We start from the raw sequence: 22,063 nt of genomic DNA, 5'->3' as shown, positions 1-22,063 counted from the left end.
TCGTCATCACGATATTGGAGAGATTTACCAAGTTCTTAGTCTAACTGACTAGGTGGGACTAACATATCCAATGATTTCTATCAATCACAGTTGTGTGCAAATCAAACATTTGATAAATTGACATAAGTAATCTATATTCTAACCTCTGTGAGCGAGCGAAACAGCGGGAACCATCTAGTGTTAGTTTTCACCACCTAATATACCTATACATCCAGGAGTTTTCTTATCTACATGGATAGAAGCTTTCAGATCTATTGTAACTTGGACCAAAAATAAATCATTTCTGAGGATAGATAACATATTTACCCGACTGCACCAGAAGGAGGGTTATGTTTTTCGAGAGTATGTATGTATGTATGTATAATTGTTTGGCACGCTCTGCTGCCTAAACGGCTTGATGGATTTTGGGTTGAGAGGTGTCGTTGGATTCGTATTTACTGTGAGAGTGACACTGGATATATCAAGTATAGTAAAAAAAACCAAATCGGCGGATTTTTGGTGCCAAAGAATATTGCTCCACTCTCTAGCCTGAACGACTACCTGATGGATTTCAGCTTGGAGAGGAACGGGGTGTTTTTAGATTCGTCCCTTTACTGTGAGAGTGATACTGGTTATATCAAAAAAAAACCTAAAGGCGGATTTTTGGCGCCAAATTCGAATATTGCTCACTCTCTAGCTTGAACAACTAGTTGGATTTCAGCTTGATAGGGGTTGTTTGAGTCGTATTTACTGTACAAAATATAAAAATAATAAAACGTAAAGAAACTAAAATAAAAAAGGTAATTTAAAAAAAACTAAAAAACCCGACTGCGTTTCTGAAAATGAAAAAAACCCGAAAGTTATCGTAAAATTGAAGCAGTCGGTGTGCCCTCACTAAGTCTTCATATTTAGAATGGGTCCCGACTGCTTCAATTTTACGATAACTTTCTTGTTTTAGGGTTTTTTTTTATTTTCAGAAACGCAGTCGGGATTTTTAGTTTTTTAAATTACCTTTTTTTTAAGTTGAAGTTTCCTGTAAGTGCAGGAAACTCCCAAGTACGAAATATTATCTGTACGATTTTTCTTACCACAACGTGTTTGCCGGTATTTCCCAGATATGCTTACCAAATACCTACGTTATATAAACTGCAAAACTGGTTCTACCAGTCACAATTAGTCTTATCGTTTTAATAATCTATGAAACTGTCACAATACAATTAGAGAGAGATTTACCAAAGTTCTTCAGAATCAGTGACTTTTGTACTGTATTTATTCTGTATTCTTTGTGTGTATTTTTTGGGGCATCTCCTAAGAAAGGATCTTGATAAACTCCATTAATACCTATTTCTGACGTGATAATAGTGTTGCATAATCCATCGATATCCACAATAATCGATTTATTTTACCATTTCAAGTTGGCGCGGCCATGGAAGTTATAAAATCTTACAGTAAGATTTTTTTACTACGAGGATATTTTCGGTATTACCTATTTTTACAAATTCATTTATCATTGAATCTGTTATTTACGATAAAATTTAAGAGAGTGTCTCTACAACGCTTAGTTTTAACAGAAAAATCCAATAATTAATTGACATCTGTCATCGGCTCCCGCCTTGAATGGTGAGTATCAGACTCTTACTGTAAAAACCACCTTATTCCTATCCTTTTTCGAACCGGAGCCCCGGTAAGTGCTTTGACAAAGGATCAGGCAAGCCCTACTGCTCTGTGGTGGTATGATACCACGCAGAACGCGTCGCACAAACGGGTCTGGTTCTGGTCGGGCGGCGAGCTACCTTTGCTAGCTGTCTGCATGCCCGTACAATAATCGTCGAGATAAAATAGGAGGAATCTTCTTTTCGATATATAGTCGATCAAGAGTCAAAATAAACTCGACAAACAAGGCATTATTTTAGCCATGTTGTTACTATTTTATAGGACGAGGCGAACGTGCGTTATGGTTTGTTTATACTTTTACTTCTACTAGACATCGAATTAAAAATATATTTAAAATGTAATATTTGAGTTTAGAAACTGAAATTAGAGATATGAATTGTAAACTAAAACATTTGATCTGGACCTGCGTACTGCCTACCGGGTTTACCGATTTGAAAAGCAGGAATAGGAACAGGGTGGTTTTTAGTCAGTTAGAGTGTGACACTCCCTCTAGCGTCGCCCAAGGCGGAAAAGTCATTGGATGATTTCCCCCCCGCAAGAAAAAAAGGTAAAACATTGTATTTATTATTTTTACGATGGAACGATGACAATATTGCATATTGTCGTCATACGTACTTCCTACTGATGTGATAAATACTTTAATGCTTAGTAAGAATAGTACTTATAGGTAAAAATAGCAATCACAATAGGATTGTGTGCACAAACGGGAAACAAATTACGTATGAATCCAGGAAAAATGAATATTACCAGCAAATAATGTCTGTGCTTTAAGGTAAGGTACCTACTAATGACGGTAGTGACAAAGTCCAACACAGATAATAGGCTCATTATGAAGTTCTTATAAATAACCTATATTGCAGTATACTAATTTATTCGACTGCACGGTTAGCACGGCGGTTGAGCAAGCTGGCTGCCGTGCAACGTGTAGCGGGTTCGATTCCCGCACAGAGCAAAGCTTTGTACATCCGATCGTTTTATAAAAAAATGCATGAAATATATCCCTACTAAGAATTTAATTGATGGTCTCTTTCTTTTCATGACGTACCCCACTAAGATTTTGTCCTGTATCGTGGGTGTGTTTACAAACATACGAGCTAACATGCACATGACACTCAGACCCGAAATTTGTGGATTACACAAAGTAGTGCAGTCGATTTAGTCGTAATTGTAAGCCAAACGAGACATAAATGAACACAGTTCCACAAATTAAATTTAATATTCCACTAACAGTCAAATATGTTATGAGTCCAATAGACCTATCGAGGGCCAGATGATTGCCATACATACAACACATAAAAGAAAAATTACTTCTTTGCCTAAAACTTTTTTTTTGACTCAACAAATGTGGGGGAGCCACTAATCAAATATCTAATCATCTATGTTACCAATATTTTTTTTTGAGTGGGGAAAATCATCCAATGATTTCTTCAGCCTTGGGCTCCTTTGGCTAGAGGGAGTGTCAGTCTTTTACTAAGTAAAAACCACCCCGTTCCTACTCCTGCATTTTGAGGCGGAGCCCCAGTAAACCCGCTAGTCCCGGTAGTCCGCATCTCCGTACTAATAATGGCATCATTGATTAGTGTCTGTAATGACGTATCAGAATGTCTATGTAGTTAACGAGATTATACGTCAGAGTACTCGCGTGAGTCACAGTTTACGTATGGGTCTAACCAGTTTTTGGTAACCAGGTGAGCTTTGCATGAAATGCTGCTCGGTTGCATTGTGCGTGTGTCGGCCGGGTCTGCGGGCTGTCTAGAGGACGATGCGATGACTTGAGGTCAAAAAATTTCTAAAAAACATTATTTGGCAAACGTTGGACTCCATAATGTTCACTTGATTTATTCAATAACAGAATATTCCTAGTTATACTCGCATCTAAAGAAGGATTTCCGTCTGTAATATGGGAATGCAAATATAGGGAAATATGGAAATTGCAGGCATAAACTAGTGGAACTTGGGAAAATCCATAACATATCTATTTGGAAAAAATATGGTTGCTATAAGTGTTTCATATGAATTAATATCATCTGTGATCATTGGCACACACACACACACATATAATTTATAATATATGATATCAGCTGTGATATTGTTATTCAAGTTGATTCGGATTATCCCCATGAGGTAATTGGCGTGAACAATATTACATTGTGCACTACAAAATTATTAAACCCGTCCATTAAACAAAATTAAGCCTAATTGCCTGTTGTGTTATATTTATCTCTGGTCAAATGTAAGAATTAGTTTAATGTTTACTTCACCTCTAGCCTCTCTTATCTCTTGTATGTGAGTAAAAGAGATGGCGGATGAGGATCTCTGTATAGCAGTTTACGTCATACACACACACAGTTCACGGACTCGTTTTAAATAAAACCAATTAACAGCAGGAGAATCAAACATACGCGTCTGAGCTCTCGCTCGTTAACGACACACAAAATGGCCAACAGAATACTTCTGTTGTGCCTGTTAGTTTCGTGTTTGACTGTGACATACATAGAATGTTGGAGAAGCAGTGGAAGTCGCAGCAGCAGCAGTAGTAGAAGCAGTGGAAGTCGCAGCAGCAGCAGCAGTAGTAGAGGTGGTTCGTCTTTTGGCAAGAGCTGGGGGTCACCGAGTCACAGCTCCAAACCTAGTTGGAGTACTGGCTCAAGCCACAGCTCCAAACCTAGTTGGAGTACTGGCTCAAGCTACAAACCAAGTTCTTCATCTACAAGCCACAATTGGGGAAGTTCAGGATCAACGTCCCACAGTTATCCATCATCGTCATCGGGGCTTTCGGGAAGCTCGTCATCTTCGAGCCGCGGGGGAAGTTCAGGATCTACATCACATAGCTACCCGTCATCGCCATCACACGGATATCCTTCCTCATCGTCAGGATTATCCGGATCTGGATCTACTTCACACAAGTATCCTTCCTCGTCATCGTCAGGATGGGGTTCCGGATCATCGAGCTATCCATCTTCGTCTTCAGGATTATCTGGATCTGGCTCTAGTAGCAAATACCCTTCATCATCTTCAGGTTTATCTGGATCCGGCACTGGTTCCTTCAAATACCCGTCATCATCATCGGGATCAAGTTCAAGCTCAAGCAAGTACCCATCATCATCTTCGGGACTTTCTGGATCAGGATCAAGCTCAAGCAAGTACCCATCATCATCTTCGGGACTTTCTGGATCAGGATCAAGCTCAAGCAAGTACCCATCATCATCTTCAGGACTTTCTGGATCAGGATCAAGCTCAAGCAAGTACCCATCATCATCTTCGGGACTTTCTGGATCAGGTTCAAGCTCCAGCAAGTACCCATCATCATCTTCAGGAATGTCTGGTTCTGGATCGAATTACAAACCTTCATCTAGTTCTGGAGGCCATTCTTATCCATCGAGTTCCACGGGAATGTCTGGTTCTGGATCGAATTACAAACCTTCATCTAGTTCTGGAGGCCATTCTTATCCATCGAGTTCTACGGGGATGTCTGGTTCTGGATCAAATTACAAACCTTCATCGAGTTCTGGAGGCCATTCTTATCCATCGAGTTCTACGGGGATGTCTGGTTCTGGATCAAATTACAAACCTTCATCTAGTTCTGGAGGCCATTCTTATCCATCGAGTTCTACGGGGATGTCTGGTTCTGGATCAAATTACAAACCTTCATCGAGTTCTGGAACCCACTACTACCCACCAAGTTCCAACAATAACAACTACAAACCAAGTCATACATACAACACGAACAGCCACCCATCTACGACAGTTCATCATACAACGCATCATCATTACCACACCAATGTGCCTTACTCCGTACCGACGTATTACTCTACACCGCAGTATGTATATATTCAAGACTACAGGCACTCCAACAGTCGATATGGAGATCTACTGACTGGTTTATCGTTATACAACCTCGGTCGCTCACACAGTCACTACCATGATCACTACTATTATGACGATTACTACAGACGTAGGTATGACATGCCGAGCTCTTCATCGTACGGCTCCTCATCCTATAGACCACAGAACAGACCTCAAGACGAAGCGAATTGCATATTGAGAGTTACAGAGAATGGACGAGAGGAAGCGCTCAAAATTCCTTGTGAAATTGTTTCAACCTTCACTCAAGATAGTAAAAAAGTGGCTCCAACACAGCAAACTCAAGTGAATAAGACAGTGTGCACGACAACTACAACCGTGATCAACAGTACAGTGTCGACAGTGCCAGCAACTCCTGCGGCCCCAGTGAACCCTGTGCTCTCAGTGTTACCCGTCAACGCTTCTAATTATAATACGACAGTGACGGCCAATCAAACTGTGTCAACTAATGTTTCCTCAATGAATGCTTTGCCAAGTAATATGAATCTCAACGTTCGCAAAGAAGATTTCCCATCGCTAGCGGCCACCATACCACCTCCGATTAACAACATCTATACCACCATAGCAAACATGACATTAGCGCCAAACGGTACTCTAATAATGGTACCGGTAAGTACTCCTGCACCAGTTGTTCCCAGCGTGGATGTGAAGACTAATTTGGGAACTTTAGCCCCTAATGGCACCATCATACCCACAGTGACTGTCACCGGCACTGTGCCACAGAACAGTTCAGCAGCAAACACGACAGTGACCACAGTGACTTCTTCAGGGAACGGTTCATCATCTTACACCACCAAGACGGTGACAACTAACGCGACTATGGTGAATGTGACAGTGTGTACTACTAATTCAACCCTTGTAGATCCTTTGAGTGTAAAAGGGCCCCCAGTGAACCCTGACAAAATGCAGTGTGCTGTTGAGATTCAAACCAGAGACGCTTTCTTACGTAATGTTGTCGATTGTAAGACTTTGATGGCTTACTCCAAAATGCCGGAGCCTAAAAAGGACACTGGTATATTGCCACCAAGGGAAAAACTGAAATCATGGCTGAAGAACCCGCCTTGGTGGATGTCTCTGTTTATTGCTGTATAAATTAAGTATAAAACTTGTGTTGTATTTTTAAATTGTGTCATGTATAAGACAAGAGTTCAACTCTAATAGCAATGCTGGAGATAACGTTGTTTTAGCTTAACATGCTAAATTGTAAGAATAGTCAATTTAGTTCATAATTATAATAGTTTAGGTTGTACCTTGATTGTCCCATTTGTTATACATTTAGGCATGTCAGAAATTATACCAAATATTATGTTAGCTAGAATTAGTAGCATTCCAAATACTAAGCGAAGTATCTTTCTGTTATATGGAACGGGACACCTATAGAATTCACTTTGATTTGTCATATTTATTATAAGTAGTGTATTTAACAGTGATTTTATTTTATACGAGGAAGTAACGATGTTATAGAAATATACGAGTATACCTATTATTAAGGAAGTTATAATAAAACTTGTTATAATGTTTGTGTACTGTATAACAGTCAGTAATTAGTCAATTGATATTAATATTGAGCGCGTAACAATTAACGCATGAGGTTGAATTCTGATATTTTTTTATGTGTATTTATGGATGTTCCTATTATCATTTCACACTCGATTTTTTGTGCTAAGAATGTAAACTAGAGATAAGGTATCTTAAAAAATGATTCGAGCACTTGTTATTTTGTTTTTAACACAAATTAAATAATTGTTGCAATTGTAAGCTTCTTATAATTATACTTATTTATATGTATAAGACTGTACTCTCTATAGACTCTAGAGAGCCAAAATTATGTAACTATGTCTATTAGGATATCTTTAGGTACAAAGATAATTTATCTAAAATTTTTATAAAGAACAACTTAAAATAATGAGCATTTTTATTTCATTGTAAAATATAATATTCATATCCAAAAGTTATTATCCCCAACGCAATGAGTTTGGCCTGTCTGTCTGCTGTATGTCAGTCTGTGGCACGGTAGCTGCTAAACGAATGAACCAACTTTAATGCGTTTATTTCCCGTTGTAAAATTAACTCTTAACGAATGACTACAAACTATAAACTAAGAACTTCCTTGCCAAATTTCATCTTTAAGCGAGAGCATTTTTCGAGACTATGATATGAGTAAGTAACCTTTCGTCTTTACGTGTATACACAGATATGGATGTTAAATGGATGTTAAATCATAATATATTATGTCCAGACTTTTAAATTATATCACATCATCATCAGCCTATAAGTAGCCACTGCTGACCAAAGCCTCTTCTCACATAGAGAAGGTTTGAGCATTAATCACCACGCTTGCTCAATGCGGGTTGGCGATTTCAAACTTATAATTAGAAATTATAAGCCCAGGTTTTCTGACGATGTTTTCCTTTACCGTTTGTTATGGTGTGTAGATAATCTTAGAGAGTACATATAATTCGGAAAAAGTCACGTTGACTCTCATGCAAGATAAGTTAAATTATATAATTGGTTCCAAATGTTTGATGCTCCTACTGACCTTGATAACATGCTGGTTTTTATTTATGTCACGTGTAAGCACTAATTGAGGCGTGGATACACTAGCCTATTAACTTATTAAACTCGGAGCTGCGGACTACCTAGCGGGTTTAACGGGGCTCCGGCTCGAAAAGCAGGAGTAGGAACGGTTTGGTTTTTAGTCAGTAAGAGTCTGACATTCCCTCTCGCTTAGCCCAAGGCGGGAGAAATCATTGGATGATTTTCACCCCTCAAAAAAAAAAACTTATTAAACTAAATCCTGGATTGTGATAAGCGAGATGATACCCGATTAGTTTTTGTCATGAACGAAGGAAAAAGTACATTAACCTGGCGCGGCGTGTCGTGGAGCTGTGGCCATCAATCGACTGCTGGCATCTGGTGATGACATTCAACTGTGCCACGCTACAGTAATGTATTCGGTCGTGCCGCTACATTATTAAAAAATACCCGATAATATTATGTTGTAATTATCCTGCACAATAAAACTGAGCAACATACGATAAATGACAAATTGCTCACTATATACCGACAGGAGCTTATATCGAAGAGCTTAGTGTATGTATGTATACTAAAGTAATAAAGTTTGTTTGTTTGTTTGGTTAAACGCGTCAGGCTCCAGGAGCAGATTGAAAATACCTTTAGTGTTTTTGTAACAATAATTATTATGCAACGTCACGCCTTTTTATCCTCGAAGGGTACGCAGGTGCATATTATTACATAACTTAATGCCATTGTACAATGTCCACCTACTTTCTCCAATTGCTATAGGGGGTGAGTCTATTGCCATAATATACTGGACACAATTCCAGACCCCGTGCTACTACTGAGAAATTTTCGTAAAAATCCCAGTAATAATTTGCCTGATACGGGAATCGAACCCGAGACCCCTTGCCCGGCAGTCGCAATTGCGACCACTCGACCAACAAGGCAGTCAGTAATAAATATTATTTGACTATTAATAGGCATTACTATTGCTAGTTGGTGTGACGTATATTTTTGGTTAATTATGGCCTCGTTAAGGCAGTGGTTATCACGTATCAATACGCTTGGGTCGCGTGAGTCATTGTTGTTCACGTTTGAAACTGATGAGTTTCAGGGAAACAAGTTATATATATATTTTTGGGATTTCTGTTTTGTGGAACCGCGCCTTGTTGTTGTAGGTATCTATAATTAATACGGAATTATAATTGATTTCATGTGACTGGTTTTGCCGTTTACTATACGGTTATTTTGATTAGAAAAGTTCATTATTAATGTCACCGACATAGCTTGTAGTACTAAAAAGTTTGACCATGTCTGCCATTTGAAGTGCCGATAGCTGATGGTGTTGAGTGTACTGATAGACAAATCATCAGAGACCTTCCAGACTGATGGACTATCGATCTTCAGACGGTGTTTAGGCTAGGCTCCAAGTGAAGACAAGGAATAAAGTGCTAATCTGTGCCATTGTAGACCCTTCATGGCCAGGAGTGGACCTTGACAAACTGACATGATTCCCTTATTACAGCTTGTCGCGGGAATAAGACCTGCCAGAACTTGTTTTATATCAATTAGTTTGATTGATGTTTATTTCACCTCCTAGCCTTCTCTTATCTGTTGTACGTATGAGCAAATGAGGTTCCCTGAACACTAATTTACGTCATGCGCACACACAAACATAAAAATACACGCACACTATTAAATGGTCAGTTTTAAATAAAACCAATCAAAGGCAAGTGGCTCAAACGTGTTTGTGAACTCGCTCGTTAACATCACGCAAAATGGCCGGCAGAATATTTCTGTTGTGCCTACTAGTGTCGTGTCTGACTGTGACTTATATAGAATGTGGGCGAAGCGGTGGAAGGAGCAGCAGCAGTAGCAGGGGCGGCAGTAGAAGCAGCAGCTCCTTTGGCAAGAGCTGGGGCTCGTCGAGTTACTCCAAACCCAGTTGGAGCTCAAGTTCTTCGTCGTCGAGTCGTTGGGGAAGCTCATCGTCATCACACAGCTACCCATCATCATCATCAGGGTTATCAGGGTATGGATCTAGATCCAGCTCACATGGATATCCTTCGTCATCGTCGGGATTGTCGGGATATGGCTCCAGCTCACATGGATATCCTTCGTCATCGTCGGGATTATCTGGATATGGCTCCAGTTCACACAAATATCCATCGTCATCATCAGGATTGTCTGGATATGGCTCCAGCTCACACACATACCCTTCGTCATCCTCAGGATTGTCTGGATATGGCTCCAGTAGTAATTACCCTTCATCTTCATCTGGATCGTCGTGGAACTGGAACTTTGGATCATCTAGTTACCCGTCATCGTCATCAGGATCTGGATCTTACATAAGTCCTTTACCCGCAGGAGTATATCATGCTACTGGCTCAAAACCGCCATACTCATCAGATTTACCAGCGGGAGTAACGAATCTTATTAACTCCAAATATCCTTCATCGTTATCAGGACTTTCCGGTTCAGGATCTAGTTACAAGCCATCGTCAAGTTCGGGAAGCCATTCTTACCCGTCAAGTTCAACAGGTTTGTCTGGCTCTGGCTCAAGTTACAGACCTACCTCGAGTTCTGGATCCCACTACTACCCGTCAAATTCCAATAATTACAAACCAAGTCATACATACAATACGAATAGCCATCCACCTTCTTCAGTTCATACAACGCATCATTATTACCACACCAATGTGCCTTACTCGGTCCCAACGTACTACTCTTCACCGCAGTATGTATATATTCAAGACTACAGGCACTCCAACAGTCGATATGGAGACTTGCTGACTGGTTTATCGATATACAACCTCGGTCGCTCACACAGTTACCCAGACCACTACTATTATGACGATTACTACAGACGTAGGTATGACATGCCGAGCTCTTCATCGTACGGCTCCTCATCCTATAGACCACAAAACAGGCCTCAAGACGAAGCGAATTGCATATTGAGAGTTAAAGAAAATGGACGAGAGGAAGCGCTCAAAATTCCTTGTGAAATTGTTTCAACCTTCACTCAAGATAGTAAAAAAGTGGCTCCAACACAACAAACTCAAGTGAATAAGACAGTGTGCACGACAACAATCAGCACGACCAATAATGCAGTGACGACAATGCAAGCGCCACCAGCTACCGCAGAACCTGTGCTTTCAGTGTTACCGGTCAATACTTTAAATACTAATACGACAACGAATACAAGTCAAACCAACGTTTCTGCACTACTAAACAACAGCTCCATTACAGTATCGAACACGACATTAGCACCAAACGGTACTCTAATAATGGTACCGGTAAGTACTCCAGCCCCAGTTGTTCCCAGCGTCGATGTGAAGACTAATTTGGGAACTTTAGCCCCTAATGGCACCATCATACCCACAGTGACTGTCACCGGCACTATGCCACAGAACAGTTCAGCAGCAAACACAACAGTAACCACAATGACTTCTTCAGGAAACGGTTCGTCTACTTACACCACCAAGACAGTGACAACTAACGCGACTATGGTGAATGTGACAGTGTGTACTACTAATTCAACCCTTGTTGATCCTTTGAGTGTAAAAGGGCCCCCAGTGAACCCTGATAACATGGAGTGTGCCGTAGAAATTCTAACAAGAGACGCATCCTTACGTACTGCGGTCGATTGTAAGACTTTAATGGCTTACTCTAAAATGCCGGAGCCCAAGAAGGACACTGGTTCTAGTTTATTGCCTTCTAGAGAAAAACTGAAATCATGGCTAAAGAACCCGCCTTGGTGGATGTCTCTGTTTATTGCTGTATAAATTAAGTATAAGACTTGTGTTGTATTTTAGATTTGTATGTGTATCAATATAGTTAACCTCCCTTATCTTGGTCAAGTGTACTTGATTTTTTTTGTTTTACGGAAAATAATGTGACTATATCACATATTTTTCCGTAAATACGAGTTGTGTAAAACTATATATATTATTAACTACTTCTAAATACGTGTAAAATTATGTAGTTACTCGTATAAAGTACCTATAGTACTTTGAGTGTATTAAATAAATAAGTCAATAATATGTGTATTTGAATTTTGAGCGTAATGTGTTTGGTTGAATATTGATAAAATTGTTATGTACTTATATGTGTGCTCCTGTTATCATTATATAATATTAATGTACTAAGAAGGTTAACAAAAAAAGATAAAGTCTTTTAAAATGATCATAGAATAATAATACTTGAACGCTTTGTACAAAATATTATTTGCCATTACTGTAATTAATATTAATAGTTTTAGTGACAAGACTGTTTTGTTATACAACGTATTTTATTTAATTCTGTGAAATAAAATGTACAATATTGAATTATATGGTTTTTAATTTCATTTAGAAGTATAACAATGCTTGACCTAACTGCTAAAAAGCATTAAATATTCATGCATATCTACATCCCCACAAAACTTTTGCGATTGTTACCAAACAATACTTAATGTTTCATGTCTCTAGGTACTTACTGACTTTGAAAGCACAATTGTTTTATCAGTTACATGTGTACTCTTGCTGCTTAAGGTGTGCACGCACTTTTAACTTGCTATGCAACTAGACCCTGGGTCAAATGCGCAACTAGTGTAGGTACCTATATTATAATATTATATTATATAGGTAACCTAACGTACTTAAGTCTTTGACTGCTAATAGAAAACTGTTGAAGGCAAATCCTCCGCTACCACCGGTCACCGGTAACCCCGTGGCGTTTAAAGTAATTTTAGAATATTTGAAATTAGTTCGATAGTTTCGGAGATTAGTCTCCATGACACAAACGATTAACTCGTTTTAATATTAATAAAATTATAGTACTAGTATAGATCTAGCAGAATTATAGTGAATGTGCGAATGTGCCATAATACATATCATAATACAAAAACGCCTACAGAAATTGATGAGCAATGCAATCAACGACAGATCACTCACAGTGTTCTGACAGGCGCTTTAGTACAACTTTTTTGGATGAATAGGCTAAAAAGTTGTAACAAGAACGATTTCGATCTAATGATAAGAGTTCTGATCTTTGATGTATTTCACTACCTTAGCTTAGTTTATTAATTTATAACTAGATGAAAAGACTGATAACTGTTGATAAAGCGAAAGAAGTACATATGTAAGATTCGTAGCGATTAGCGATCCGTTGTCTCTACCTACCCCCATGGGAGATAGGCGTGAGGTTACGTATGCACCTATGTATGTATGTTCAATGAAAACTGAACTGAATGAAATATGTAAAAGGTTTGACTTTTATTATTATAACATACCTACTAACCGCATTAAACAAAAATAAGAAAATCGAACGTCAAAAATTAATTCATAAATATTGATATCAAACACGAAACATACCTAATTATTTTGCTTGTTTTTATAATATGCGTTCATATACATGTAATCATCAGAGACATAAAATATACGAGATAAGGAAAATCTATGAACAAAGTACAGATACTTATATAAGAATAATTTAAGATTGTAATCTCATGTAATAATACAGAACGAATGAATCTATGCAGGTCTACAACTATACATATATACATTATGACAAGTATTATTTAAATATATTATAACTCACAGGAGACTGACTGACATGACATAGTGATCTATCAATGCACAGCCCAAACCATTGGACGGATAGTGCTGAATTTTGGCATGCAGGTAGATGTTATGACGTAGGTAGGCAACCGCTAAGAAAGGATAAATTCCTTGATAAATTTTGACTGAATTTTAAACCGCTTGGGTTGAGACTTTGCATGCATAAACCGACTATGATGTAGAGGTATCCCCTAAGAAAGGATTTATCAAAATCCTTTATAATTATAATCCTTCTGACTGCGGACGAAGCCGCGAAGATATAAACGTAATATGCGCAATATGCTCTTCACTTTTGGAGAATAAAAAAACATAAAATGTTCTGTTAATTCAATTGCTTGTTTCTCTCCCCAGGTATAATCTCGGTCTGTTGGGTGTCTGGTGCAGGAGTGGGTCTGCTCCCACTGTTCGGTTGGCACGCTGGTAACAACATGCCAGGCTGTTACTTCGTAGAGGTCATGGACTACAATTACCTGCTCTTCCTCTATTTTGCCACCATCGTGACGCCCAGCGTGTTGCTCGCTGCCTTCTACGCACACATCTATCGAGTGGTTGTCAAACAGGTAATTTGTTAAAACTTTTTAATTAGAGAGTTTATGTTTGGTTTATGTAAATATTTTGTTTATCTATTAGAGAAGATAAATGTAAGATAATACTAACTAAAAATAGGTAGGTACATCTTATCGAAACGTTCTATTAGAATTCAACAACTTCACGGATTGCTGCTATGACAACGTACAGTACAAATATATATAATCGAATTCATAAATTAGCAAACAAACTTTCATTTGGTTAGTAAAGTTCTTATAACATTCAAATTAGTCGCTGGCCTTCAATGCAAAATAGATTGGCGTTTTGCCTATTGGTTTTGTATTAGTATATACCTAGATAGATATATGCGCGTAAATCGTATGTAAGTAAAACTAAATAGAATATGTTTGATCTTTCTAGCTCAGCGAGGTGATGACAGTGGACGGCTGCCGGGGCCGCATTCCCGGAGGAGGCACCATGCTACGAGTACTTGGAGCCGCGCAGAAGCGAGAAGTCAAAGCCACACAGAATCTCGCTATTATAGTATTTTTCTTCATCATTTGTTGGATACCACTCTACACAGTCAATGCAATCAAAGCCTTCATGCCTGAGCTCGACATTCCCAACCCTCTCACTTATATCTGCATCATCGTCTCCCATCTAAATTCTGCTATTAACCCGTTTCTGTACGCGTACCACCTAAAAGACTTTAGGGCAGCTTTGAAGGGTCTTCTTTGCTCTATAGGAGGCAGAGGAGTGACCATTCAAGCAGCTTATAGACCCCCAATACCAGTTAGGAGGCAAGCGTTAGAGAGGTGCAACGCTTTGAGAGAAAGACCAAAAGTATACGTGAATTCTCCTGTGTGGCTTCGGCAGAAGGAAGCTGAAGCGAGTATAACTGATGACACTAGAGCGGTAGTCGTGGCTACACCGCTAGTCCCAGATGTAGAACCGTTTATAAATAGAGTAGCTGAGGGTTCTAGTGGTTGCCACACACCAGAGGGTAGGGACAGCGAGGGTGGTCCCTATCTTATAGATACTAACGAAGAGAGATGCCAAAGTCCTTATAAGAGAGTTGAGGAACTAATTCGGCGAGTGCGCAGTGCCAGCGCAGACCACAGCTGACAGGAGCCCAGCCGGAGCTATCCGGCGTATAGCGTCACATGAGGAGACCAGAGAAACAAACATTCCTAAGAGTAGACGAATAAAAAGGCCTAGCTTGTAAATATTTAATGTCGCTTGTAGTCAATTCTGCTTATATTAGAAATAAAAGTCATGATGTCTCTAAATAGGTAATTTTGTATTATTACGAATATTAGATAATACTGTGATGATGTTCAAACTTTCAAATAAATATTATGGAAATGTGCTGAATGTATATTATTCGGTGTCTGTGTGATTGTTATAAATAAGGTTGTTGCTTCAAAGTAAATAAATATTTATTAAATTATTATATCTATACTTACTGGTTTATTTTATTTCGACTCAGTTATACCCAAATCAATTTAAAATCTATACTCATGATAAGCATAAGCTATGGAAATAATTCCAGAACGATTGGTTCAAATAAAATAAATAGATGGTGAACTACTGCCTGACTGCCTCGTTGGTAGAGTGGTCGCAAGTGCGACTGCCGAACAAGGGGTCTCGGGTTCGATTCCCGGGTCGGGCAAAGTATTACTGGGCTTTTTTCGGATTTTCGAAAATTTCTCGGTAGTAGCACGGAGTCTGGAATTGTTTCCAGTATATGGCAATAGGTTCACCCCCTATTACATGGGACTTATAATACAAATGGTGAAAAGTGGGTGTACATTGTATAGCGGCATTACGTGCCGTAATGTGCACCTCTGCCTACCCCTTCGGGGATAAAAAGGCGTGACGTTATGTATGTATGGTGAACTAGTGCGAGAGCGGTGAAATTAAACGTTGGTAACAATTAATTTTAAATACTAAGTTGACTATAATAACTTAAAATATCTATAAACTTAAACCAGTTCATTGTAGATTTACACAGAGGGCTTCGAACTGCAACAGGATATATTATTTGGCGGTCAATGATAGCGATCAGGTAGCATGTCTGCTTTTTATCTTTATTGTGTTTGGTGAGAGCAATTTTAAAGTTTTTAGTTAGTTTTTATAGCAGATTTAGTAGTCCGAAATCTCTTTGTTTTGACGTAATATTATTGCCCCCATATTATGTGTAACATTGACGAAAATGTAATTTACGAGTGACGAATGTAAAGGACGAAAGGGACGATAGTATTGACGATATTGACGTCACACAGCCACGGCGCACAGTGGACCGAAACGGGCCGGTAGTGGACTTAGCAATGATAAAAAAAAGTTTTAATTTTTGAATATCGGGTTGCATTAATCTATTGATTATAAGAAACTATTTCTGAGGTGGTTTTTCTGATAACTTAGTATTTTCGGAGTAAATAACACTCAAACTTATTTTTGTATGGAGCAAAACAAAAAACAATCCAAATCTCGGAATTCTCAAATTTTCTCAAACAATTGACTTCACCCATGCATAAAACGTATTTTTGTCCTATTTTAGCGCCTATGCTCGGGTCACGATTTTTCCCGATTTGGCCGCAATTTCAATTTTTGTTCTTAATTCCACACCACCCTAGAGGTTAAGAACTAGGCGCACCGTAGCCAAATGGCAAAAAACGGAACCCTTATAAATTCGTCGTGTCTGTCTGTCTGTCTGTCTGTCTGTCCGTCTGTCCGTCCGTCCGTCCGTATGTCACAGCCATTTATTTCCAAAACTGTTGGGCCTACATAGTTGAAACTTTGTAAGATGGTGTATTTCGGTAACCGCTATTAGAATTTTGAATAAAAAATAATAAATTTAAAAATTAAAGGGGGCACTCCATACATGGAACTGATTCAAAAAAATTTTTTTTCGGCTTACGTATCCGTGATGGGTGCCTATGGATAGGTCTTTAAAAAAGACATTAAGGTTCCTAAAACCACTTTTCGTCAAAATCAATCGTTTGAAAGTTAGACGCTTCCAAAGTGGAAAAATGTGTGTCTCCCCTCTAACTTTTAAAATAAGAGAGTGAGAAAACTGAAAAAAATATATGCTTAGATTTCAATGGAAACTAACAAAGCTATTTTAAAGTTTTTCAGTTAGTTTTTATAGCAGATTTAGTAGTTCCGAAATCTCTTTGAATCAATAAAATAAATAAAAAGCATTATTAATAATCGTAATATTATTGCCCCCATATTATGTGTAACATTGACGAAAATGTAATTTACGAGTGACGAATGTAAAGGATGAATGTGACGATAGTATTGACGATATTGACGTCACACAGCCACGGCGTTCCCCCAACTGATAGCCCGACGAAATACTAAAATTATGGAAAACTAATTGGTCCTCATTGATACTTCTACTGTCACCTGCGTTGCATCTGTTTACCTGCGGAGTGACGCGCCGCGCGCCGACTCGCCGCCATATTGGTTTTTTTCTATAATGTTGTCACAAATAATAAATATGTTACCCTTATAATAGAACACTGAAGTGGATTTGAATGCAACTGAATATCTGGTGCTATGTTGATGCACCAATCACGTTACACGTCATAACTTGTGGTTCTGTACGTGCTCTCTTATATTAATGGTTACTATACTATTTTTCTGTAAAATAAAAAAAAGTTCCTGATGATAAAAGTTTATAAATAATACCTAGATACCAAAAATATACATTTCATTTCTTAAGTCCAAACTTTGTAATCAGCCCACTAGCAAGCAAAGTTTAAATTAGGACAATTTTTATAATATGAATAGTTAACATGTAAATAAAAAAAATAATAAAATTGGTTATTACCAATGTGGTATAGAAGGCTCATTTAAAAAAAAATCTTACCTACCATTTTTGAAACACATTGTCTGTGGCAGTATTTAATTTGTAACCTGTTTTTTATCACCTTATTTCATTGACATAGATAAAAAGGAAATACAAACGTCTTTAAGAAAAAAAAAAAATTGACGTCTGATCACTTTTAAAGCTATAATGATAAACAATATCAAAATACAAGATCAAGTCGTATTTAATACATAGTACAGCGAACTTTGCCTTTTAATGTGGTATCACTGATGAAAACGCGAATGGCATCGACATCGGCGCGCGGCTTACTTCAGTCCAGTGCGCAAGAGTGTCGACAGTGAACGTGTTTGAGACTTTGTAAAATTGTGACATTCAAAATGTTTATTATAAAGCGTGCATTGTTGTACGCTTTCCTATTAGCAGTGCTATTAGAACCAATATTAGCGAGGAGAGGTTTTAGTGGTGGACATAGTTATCCAAAATCTGGTGGTTTATCGGGTGGAGGTCATCGCTCTGGTGGGCTGTCTGGTGGCGGACACGGTTACCCCTCAGGTGGTCACGGATATCCTTCATCTGGTGCGCGTCCCCCTAGTCACGGATATCCATCTGGGGGCGGCTTGTCTGGGAGTGGAAATAGTGGAGGAAGCCACGGATATCCTTCAAGTGGTGGTTTGTCCGGGAGCGGGAACAGCGGAGGTAGTCATGGATATCCTTCCGGTGGCGGCTTGTCCGGCAATGGAGGTAGTCACGGCTATCCATCTTCAGGTAGCCATGGTTATCCTTCATCTGGCGGTGGTTTGTCTGGCAACAACAACAACAGATACCCACAAAACAAACCTAGCACGGTGCATCACACGACGAATGTTTACAACTACCACTACAGCCCGCCGCAGCGCATCTCGTACGCTCCACCCCACGGTGGACCAGCAGTGAGTTACCCAGTTTACCACGGCACTCCTCCGACTTACGTTTACCAGTACAAAAACTCAGGCAGCAAATACGGTACGTTGTTGGCTGGTTTAGCGCTACTCAACCTTGGAACTCTTGCTGGCGCTGCTTACGCACACAGCCGCACACAACAATACAAACCAATACCTGGCGAGGTGTGCAAGTTTGCAGTGAAGAAAGACAACGGTGAATACGAGGAAACTAAAATAGACTGCCAGATTATAAGCAGCTTTATTTTGGAAGATCTAGCCCAACGTAGTACAGGAACTAATTCAACTGTTTCGGTGGTTACTGTAACTAACACAACTGTGACAAATAGTACAAACATGATGGCAGCTAACCCGACGCCGGCTCCTGCGGCTCCTGTACCCGGCAATGTTTTGTATGCAATGTTGCCCAATGGAACATTGGTGCCTGTGAACCAGACAGATACGCCTACTACTGCAGCTCCGATGAATGCCTCGTTGGGCGGCCTGGCACCCAATGGAACAGTTATAACCTCATCTGTAGTGACTACGACTACAAATACAACAGTTGTGAACGCTCTGGACGTCAAGGGTAAACCTGTGCAAGTGACACCGGGAATGCAGTGTTTCGTGATTCGCTCTAGTTCATCACATTACATGAAGAAACCTGTGCAATGTGGTCTCTTGCAGACATACGCAGACAAGTCAATACGTAAAAATTCGGCTACTCGAAATGGACCTATGTTTACAACAATATTAGCAGCTGTTATAGCTTATTGTATAGCATATTAAGTATAAACACCTCAATGTGTCCATCCGTGATTTGGTAACGTGTAGTTACAAGCAGCTCATGTCTTGAACTACAATGTGAAAAGAACTTTATTTACCTTGTTGCATTTCATGGTGTTTAGTAAGAATGAATTGATAGTGATTGTATAAAGAATATTATGTTAACGAATTGTACATAAGACACCATAATTTTGTATAACATTGTATAGTATTTCATTGAATTTTGTATAAATTCACACTTCTAGGCGCGGATTCGTATACTAGAAGCGTTTTAGATCACGACGATAGATTGTTTTGCGTATAATCTTGAGACCAAACATGATGCGGATCTGCTTGTTTATAAAATGTCGCGTATTATTACCTAATATTTTGTTTGTTGAACATTAAGCCAGGGATTGCTCAATTCGGTACTTATTGATCTGAGTAACACACTGTAATTTTGATAGCAGGATGAAAGAGATTTTTTTTAATATTGATGTATACCTACCTAATGTTCTTTACATTAGGTAGGTATGGTCTTTACAGTGCAAGGTATGGTCGTTTCATTTGCCTTCAAATTTGGTTAAACTATACATTTAGATCAGGAAAATAAACTTAACTTTAACTTGCAGTAATAAAAAAAAACTGATAACGCCTTATGTCAAAATGAATATTAAATAGTAAAGCGTTTAGGAAAATAATAATGGATTTCACTATCACTATTACTATTATATTAATATTCATAATTCGTGAGACTATGATAAGTGTATGTTTGAATGTTTAGTATTATTAAGTAGATATTTGTATTATTTTTTTTGTTATTTAATAAATTAAATTTTGATTACGTTAGGGAACTATTTTACTTTTACATCACAGAATATTTATTATTATAAGTAATAGGTTTATGTATGTATGTTGGATTCACATCGTTTATGTATTTTCGTGATCAAGTTAAATTAGAAATGTGCATGGTCTCGAAACATGAAGGCCAAAATTACTTAACTACCTAAGTACCTAGTTAATGCATATCTTACTTCACTAAAAGTGATTCCTGTAAAAACTTATATTGTGATATTTAATGTATATAATAAAAAACATATTTTGAGTAAATTTGTCTTTAAATTATGGAGTTAGTTAGTCAAGCACGTTTAGTTTGCAATTGGTTTTTCCACGAGGCTGAATTTACCTTTTACTTCGTGAATCAATTAAGGAAAACGCTTATTTTAAATAAACAAAATGATAAATTTTGTTTAGACTTAACCTGTACGGGGCTAGGTAATTTTATACAGCTTTTCTTTCCTTGTTGGTGTTCTGTACAGGTTGCTGAATTATTATACGAGTAGTACGATGAATTAATAATTTTACTGCACGACTGGTGCAGGTTTTACCATAATGTCGTTTAATACAATTAAATCGCAATATAGTAAATTAGGGTGAATTGAATTCGAGGGGTGAACAGATGTAGAAGAGAATTATTTCAATGTATTCTTGATTTTATTCAAATTCTTGGTAGTATTTTTCATCTTTTATTATACAGTAGAAGCTCCTTATTCGCGGGGTATGCATTCCGTAAATATGCCGCGAATACAGAAACCGTGAATATGGAATGGTTATTTGTATGGGGTTATAGGGGATTCGTTCCTAGATGACGAAATTAGGAAGCAAATAGTAGATAAAAAAAATGTTTAATTGAACTTTCTGATCATACAGATTGCCTGATGATAATATTATTATCATCAGGTTTAGGTCACACTAGGTTTAGGCAGAAGTCACAATCTAGACGTAGCTGTATTAAGGTCTATTTTATTTTTTTATCCTTCTACTGACGCGTTGACAAAGGATAGCGAATGTATTTTTTATGGTTACGCACCGATATCTCGATTCGATCCGCGAATAAAGAAATTTTTAGACCGCAAATATGGGAATTGGGTCGCAATTTTTCAATCCGCGAATAGTGAAACCGCGAATGAAGGAAGCGCGAATAAGGAGCTTCTACTGTATATCATTCTATATTTTTTATGATTTTGTTTAGATTATATTTACTGTGAGTGCTGTATACAGCTATTTAATTGACAAATTCACAGCAGATTATTATGTGTCACATGTATTTAGTTATTAACTCGTTTTTTATCTTTATATAAATAAATAAAGAGGGATGAATTAATGTTGGGAAATTGTCCTAACATCTATTCAACCTTTTACTGTATCTATTCATCTTTTGAATTCTATTCAATCCGTTTTACAGTAATGATATAAAACTACAATAGTTTAACAAATTTTATCTTATATTAAGCAAAATCCTCGTTTCTTATACGTCTGTATTAGGAAAATAGTCACATGTGGCCTAGTGTGCATACGTTACTAGCCTTATAAGAATA

The 22,063-nt window shown here is 38.1% G+C and overlaps 3 protein-coding genes across 3 annotated transcripts; all 3 read left to right on the top strand.

Moving 5' to 3' along the window:
* The first annotated feature begins 4,039 nt into the window (after positions 1-4,039).
* Positions 4,040-12,365, top strand: LOC118267129 (serine-rich adhesin for platelets). Its single transcript, XM_050702933.1, has 2 exons — positions 4,040-6,606; positions 9,795-12,365. The coding sequence occupies exons 1-2, from the start codon at positions 4,090-4,092 to the stop codon at positions 11,820-11,822; spliced, it is 4,545 nt and encodes a 1,514-aa protein (XP_050558890.1). The 5' UTR covers positions 4,040-4,089; the 3' UTR covers positions 11,823-12,365.
* A 1,286-nt stretch (positions 12,366-13,651) lies between these two features.
* Positions 13,652-15,290, top strand: LOC118267130 (adenosine receptor A2a). Its single transcript, XM_050702932.1, has 3 exons — positions 13,652-13,700; positions 13,989-14,197; positions 14,586-15,290. Exons 1-3 carry the CDS (start codon positions 13,652-13,654, stop codon positions 15,288-15,290), a joined length of 963 nt encoding a protein of 320 aa, XP_050558889.1.
* A 3,005-nt stretch (positions 15,291-18,295) lies between these two features.
* On the top strand, positions 18,296-20,795 carry LOC118267132 (period circadian protein). Its single transcript, XM_035580938.2, has one exon. The coding sequence runs from the start codon at positions 18,381-18,383 to the stop codon at positions 19,707-19,709; it is 1,329 nt and encodes a 442-aa protein (XP_035436831.2). The 5' UTR covers positions 18,296-18,380; the 3' UTR covers positions 19,710-20,795.
* The last annotated feature ends 1,268 nt before the right edge of the window (positions 20,796-22,063 follow it).

The sequence above is a fragment of the Spodoptera frugiperda genome, chromosome 23 (genome assembly GCF_023101765.2).
Source record: "Spodoptera frugiperda isolate SF20-4 chromosome 23, AGI-APGP_CSIRO_Sfru_2.0, whole genome shotgun sequence".
NCBI lineage: Eukaryota > Metazoa > Arthropoda > Insecta > Lepidoptera > Noctuidae > Spodoptera > Spodoptera frugiperda.
The sequence above is the reverse complement of the archived record's forward strand: the minus strand, read 5'-3'. Positions and strand labels throughout refer to the sequence as shown.